This window comes from Helianthus annuus, chromosome 4 (genome assembly GCF_002127325.2).
Source record: "Helianthus annuus cultivar XRQ/B chromosome 4, HanXRQr2.0-SUNRISE, whole genome shotgun sequence".
NCBI classification, from domain to species: domain Eukaryota; kingdom Viridiplantae; phylum Streptophyta; class Magnoliopsida; order Asterales; family Asteraceae; genus Helianthus; species Helianthus annuus.
In genome coordinates, this window is record NC_035436.2 from 79,599,845 (window position 1) to 79,606,435 (window position 6,591).

A 6,591-nucleotide genomic window follows, 5' to 3' on the forward strand; every position below is an offset into this window, starting at 1 on the left:
GACAATAAAAATTTTATGTCATTATACTATTAATATGTCCGTGTATAAAACTAGTTAAGTATAATATAACTCAAAGAGAACCAATTGAAAAACATAGCTCAAGCCCCAAAACAATAAAATATCCTTTTGTTTTTTGTATGGTTAGCTACATAAGAAATGTAACGTCACAAAATTGCGATCATCCCAGACTCCCAGTGCGACTGTTGCTATTACGTTGACCAGTAATTTTTTTTTTTTGATACCTCTAAATTAACGTGCTAACTCCGCCACTGCGTATTGGTGTTATGACCCAACTGACGAGGTTCTGGGTTCGGTAGAAAAACCAAAAAAACATTCATATATTTTGTTAATACAAAATAGTGATATAACCTTTTTAGTTTGAAACCTTACAAACCAGTAAATAACATAAATGAAAAACGGACCAACAACTTTAATACAAACTTTCACCTTTATTTGACACCACATAACTTGATATCTTCCTCTATATTTAGATAATAACATTAATACAAACTTTCACCTTTATTTAACACCACATAACTTGATATCTTCCTCTTTATTTAGATAATAATAGAGAGCATAGAGGGTAGCTATCAAGCACGACATTGCATGAAGGACTTAAGAGTCATATGTTCATTCCATGAACAAGGAAAGATTTAATATGACCAACTAGTTCTTCTGTCACTTGAGTGAAACCATCGTTCCTTTCATATATAACAGCTAGAGATCGAGTCAAGTTGATCGAACAATATATTAGAGGCAGTGGAATTTTTCTGTTCATGATGAACTCGTGGGTAATTTCATTCCATAAGTCTTCTATTTTATCGGTATATACGTTGTGGGCATGTTCTTTTGTGACATCATATTGCTTCATGTAGCTAACAACATTAGATGCAACATGCATTCTATCTTTCTCTTCCTGCACTTAGGGAAGGAGGGGTGGTTCACTAGTGATAGTATCTATCACTCCAACTATCCAATAAAAACATGCCATGTCATCAACCAAATTTCTATCACTAGTAATAGAAATGTAGGAGGGGTGGAATCACTAGTGATGGAATTCTATCACTCCCAAACTTTTTTTAATTTTCATTTTAAAATTATAAATTTCACTAATTTTTTTAATTTTTTATTTTAAATTAGAAATTAACAATAAAACACTAAAATTAAAAATTTCATTAAATTTAAAACATACTACTTCAATTTAACATACTAGAAATATACAATTTAAAAAAAAACCTACTCCTCGTCCGAATCCGGAAACTCCAAACCTAGAGAACCTACTAGTTCGATTAAATCGAATCTCAACCGAAAGTGAGTTTCTTCGTTACGCAATTGTAAATGGATATCTTGTGGAACTTGAACTTGTGTAGGAGGATCCGGCACCCAATCCGGGGATATTGCACGTCCGTCGTGTTTGATCAGCATATTGTGCAATATGATACATGCATACACTATGCTATGTATTGATTTCTTGGTCATCGAACGAACCGGTCGGTGTAGTATACCCCATCTACCCTTTAAAACACCAAATGCCCTCTCAACATATTTTCTTGCCGATTCATGCAATTTTTTGAACGCCTTTTCTTTAGCCTCGGCAGGAAATGAGGGAGCTTTCACAAAAACAGACCAAGACGGGTAGATACCATCCACAAGATAAAAGCCTCGTCTGTAATGTCGACCGTTAACATAGAAAGGAGAGGAAGGTGCGGTACCATCCGTTACGCTTTGGAACAACGGCGACGTGTACAACACATTGATGTCGTTGTTTGAACCTGGAACACCGAAATACGAATGCCAAATCCATAAATCATTCGACGCCACCGCTTCTAGTATGATGGTTGGTCTTTTGATGTCTCCCCTCACATACGCCCCTCGCAACTCTCTTGGACAATTTTTCCACTCGATATGTGTACAATCGATGCTACCGAGCATCCCGGGAAAATGCCATCTAGCCTCGTGTGCGGCGTAAATACGTGAGATGTCGTGGCTCGTCGGTTTACGTAAAAACTCGTTAGCATACAACTTAATGACCGCATTGCAAAAAAATTGCAAACATTCACGTGAAGTTCTTTCAGACATAGCTAGGTATTCATCATATTGATCGGATGGGTTACCTGTCGCTAGTTGGCGAATGGCGGACGTGCATTTTTGTATCGGCGTGAAACTTGGTTTGCCCCTCGCATCGTAACATTCTTGAAACCATTCCTCGCTTGCTTCGATGTCTCCAACAATCTTTAAAAATAATTCTTTGGGTAAACGAAACCGATCTCTAAACGTTTCGGCATTGTATAGCGGGTTTTCTACAAAATAATCGTTCATCAAAACTTCGTTGGCACGTATACGATCACGGTCGACCATCTTCTTCTTTGGGCGAGATGACTCGACATCAAGCTCGTTATACACCGACACAAAATAGTTTAGCGTGTCGTTGTCGGAAGACGACTCGGAATCGGTATCGCTAGACATCGGAAACGTCGAATCCGTAGGGAATTCCATTTGAGAAAGATATAAAAATTGTGTGAAATGGGTTTAAATTGGTATAAAATATGTAGATTGGTGTGTGTAAAATGGTTAAAATGTAGATATATAAATAGATAATTTTTTTTAATTGATTGTTTACCATTTTAAAACGGTCAAATGTTCAAACGGTCGAAATTTTCAAATGTTCAACGCGTGCTCGGTTCAACGCCGTGATAGCTCCACGCGTTATATAACCGGCGGCGGCTGTGTTCTCGTTGAAGTTTCACGCGTTGTGGGGTGGTATAACGGACCACCCCGTGTCCACTTATGGCAAATAAATAAATGTAATTAATAACAACAAGAATTCATAAAAACAACAATTACGTATTGCCAAGTAGTGAATATAGAAAACATATATACCTTTTGGGAGTAAAAATCATTCATGAGTCTAGCCATTACACATGAAGCTTTTACAATAGGAGGTTTTGAGAGAGCCCATTCGAATGACTCGTCGGTGACCATATCACCCATGCCTACAAAACATGTTGCTATGAGCATTCCATACCCGCTGCTGATGTATGACACGGCTATGTGTTCATCTGTCGTTGGTACAATCCCCTTGTGTGCCCAGTTCGTTTCAGTCATATAGCTTCTAACTAACTCTTTCATCTGTATACGACAACCTCTATAGTCAAATGCACCAAAAGTTTGTTTAATTAATTATAAAAGAAACCGATTTAGACTTACAGCTTCTTTTGCATAGCTAACATGATGCGCTTTCCCCTCCTTTCCCATGATTTCTTCCATTTCTATGTAAACATCCAACAATTCTTGGTATATCTGTTTCATGTATTCTGGAAGCTCATCTATGCATGTTATTGACCACCTATAATTAATTATTTTATTAGAAGAATATTGTGTTGAGGACCAGAATACAAGCACACCCAGTGAAATCCCACCTATAGCAAAGCTATTGGTAGGGTTTAGGGAGGGTGGGATGTAGATAAACCATACATCTATCCTAGATGATAAAGACGCTGATTCTAGATCGAATGTGTTCATTAGTTGAAAACTGTGCATGCATATATACCTTTCAATTGCTTCAGTAAAGATCTTAAGTTCTTCATAAGTACCATAAGCATCATAAGTGTCATCAAGAATTGTTGTCATCGCAAATACTTTTGTTAAAAAAATTCTAGCTTGAGAGTATTTTGGCTCAAAGTGTACACAAAGTGCCCCGAAGAAAGATTCAACCAATCTGTCCCTTACATAAGGTAGATTGTTCGGGACAAGACTTTTCCACCACCTACAATAAATTAGAACACATATTAAAGCCTTGGGTTTTTGTTCCTTTCTGAAATCTTTGATAACAAATGAAAAACGAGAATGTGATATTTTCTTGAAGCTAAATCATATATTGATAAATGGAAATATACCTGGAAAGATGGCTGAGTTCTTTCTTATGTAACGATTGAACCAAATTGAACCCTAACTTGGCTAGTTTAAGTAGAGACTCGTTATGACAACTTTGTTGCTGGTAGAAAGGAATGTAACATAACGCCTCTAGCCTTGGCACCCTTTTTTGTAAAGGTAGCTTTAGCGCGTCTTGGATATGGCTAGACAACACTGAGTTGGTCTGAGTAAGATCATTTGCTATTTTGTTAAGATGGGTTCTCGTAAAAACAGGCGCGTCTTCTAGCACAACTTCACCTTGCACTTTCAAATAAGTTGCTTCATACAACTCAAGCAAGCCTTCGACATCACTCGCTAAGGATTCCTTAAAAGACCCGTTTTCATCTTTGTATACCTTGAAAATATCTGTTTCAATATACGTCAAACATCATTAGGTTATTTTTTCATGATTAATATATCAAATTTATGCTTACTCACCACATGAAACATGGAAGCCTTGTTGTCGTAGGATTCGAAACCAAAGAGAAGGGTTTCCTCCTTTCCAGTCATCACCATATGCGTCATAAATACGTTGCATGGCTTGTTCAATCTCTTCTTCAAAATGATAGGCTATACCAAGACGTTGGATGACATCAATCAGTTTTAACAAATTTGCATGCTCTGTTGGAACTTCTAAAGATGACAACATATCTTTCCTTACAGCTTCCTTCATATCTTTGACAATTTGTTCTACCTCAGCTTGCTTAACATCATGCTACATTCAAACATTATTCACCATTTATTTACTTTTAAACAAACATGATTGTTTTAATAAACTTTTGTAATTATTTTTGTACCTCTTCATAGACGAGAAACTGATCCCCCCACCGACCAGGATGAAAATTGGCATTGGGACGAATTACCTCCTCTTGTTTGAAAGACATATCAAAGAAAAGTTTGAATCTAGGTATTACAAAGCACTTGCTTATTTTAGCATAGAGGAAGCTCAACACTATTTATAGAGTTGATTACAGAACACCAACTCTCTACTATTTAAACTTAGTCATCGTTTAATACGATGATGATTGATGTGATACTAGTAAATTCCATCAACGTTTGATGACGTATCATGGCCACCCATTATTTATGATCAACATCACCATCACCGTTCTACTACTACTACTACTACTACTACTACTACTACTACTACTACTACTACTACTACTACTACTAATAATAATAATAATAATAATAATAATAATAATAATAATAATAATAATAATAATAATAATAATAATAATAACTAGTGTGATTTCCCTCCTGCTACGCGACGGGAGCTCAATCGGTAGCTACAATACCAACACTCGCTATAGCTATCGAAAGAGAGCCCAAAAAATAAATTTGTGGTATGCCCAAAAGATATCAACATGTGCTTTAGATCAATCGATATACATCGATTGGAAACAAAAAATATCGAATATGGTAGCGTTTCCATTAATACTAATGCTACTGGTACCTATGTTGTTCAATTAGAATCGATTCGGCTAATCACAGTAATGCTTCACACAAAATTTATATTAGAATGTCTAAGTAACAAAAACAAAACACAACTACCTACTTCGACTTTTTAAAAAAAAAGTTAATGAGCGCAAATTATTAGATGAATAGCAATCAAATAAAATATTATGAACAATATGTTCAAGAAAATATTATTAAAAAAAAAAAGAAAAACAACATTAAAAACAAAATAATATCAACTAAGAAAAGAAAAACATTATTAAAAACAAAATTTCTTATTTACTTAAAGAAAATATTGTCAACTAAAAAAGAAAAACAATATCAAAAACAAAAAATCTTATTAGAAAAGTACTATTCATGACAAGTTTGTATAATAATAATAATAATAATAATAATTAGTTGATGCCTCGTCTGTGTTGTGGGGCGATAGCCGAATAATTCTCAACCAACTAAAAAAACAGTCATATAATTTTGCTAGAAAAAAACTAAAACGATGACAAGACCGTTATTTTGAGCTCAGGGCAAAACAGTAATTTGTCAGGACTAATGAACGAGTGTTCGACAGCTCCTTGACACAGAAAATAATTAAATCGAGTCAACCAATTAAAAGCAAAAACTTTTATAGTTTTGATAAAAAAAAAAAAGACCAAAACAATGGCAACACTGTGATTTTTAACTAAGGGAAATGTTGTATTTTTTTTACTGTGGTAAAATCGTAATTTTTCAAAAGTTAACGTGAAGGCAATACTGTAAATTTGAAGCAGAGGCAAATTCGTAAATTTGCGTAGGGTCGTATTCGTAATTTTTAACTTGGGGTAATATCGTAGTATGAATCTGAACTAAGGGCACAATCGTAATTTTAGGCCGGAGGGAAAACATAATTTTATTTTGAATTGAGGGCAAAACTGTAATTTTGAGTTGGGGGCAAAAGCATAAATGTATTTTAAATGGGGGCAAAATGATAATTTCTAACATAGGGCAAAATCGTAATTTTTAGCTAGGGAAAGACATATTTTTATTTTGAACCGGGGGCGAAAACGTAATTTTTAGCTGCGGGCAAAATCGAAATTTTTAACTGAGAGCTAAAACATAATTTTATTTTGAGCTGGGGGCGAAAACATAATTTTAAACAGGTGGCAAAAACGTAATTTTAAAGTTAGTATAAAATAATAAACTTATTTGTCCAATGGGGGAGTGTCAGGCAGCTGCCTGACACTATTC

At 35.1% G+C, this 6,591-nt stretch overlaps 1 protein-coding gene across 1 annotated transcript; it reads right to left on the reverse strand.

The window, feature by feature from the left end:
• Window positions 1-622: 622 nt before the first annotated feature.
• On the reverse strand, window positions 623-4,852 carry LOC110882043 (beta-caryophyllene synthase). Its single transcript, XM_022130144.2, has 7 exons — window positions 4,710-4,852; window positions 4,351-4,627; window positions 3,897-4,278; window positions 3,551-3,766; window positions 3,208-3,346; window positions 2,881-3,129; window positions 623-916 (listed from the first exon to the last, which is right to left on the reverse strand). Exons 1-7 carry the CDS (start codon window positions 4,794-4,796, stop codon window positions 623-625), a joined length of 1,644 nt encoding a protein of 547 aa, XP_021985836.1. The 5' UTR covers window positions 4,797-4,852.
• Window positions 4,853-6,591: the final 1,739 nt, after the last annotated feature.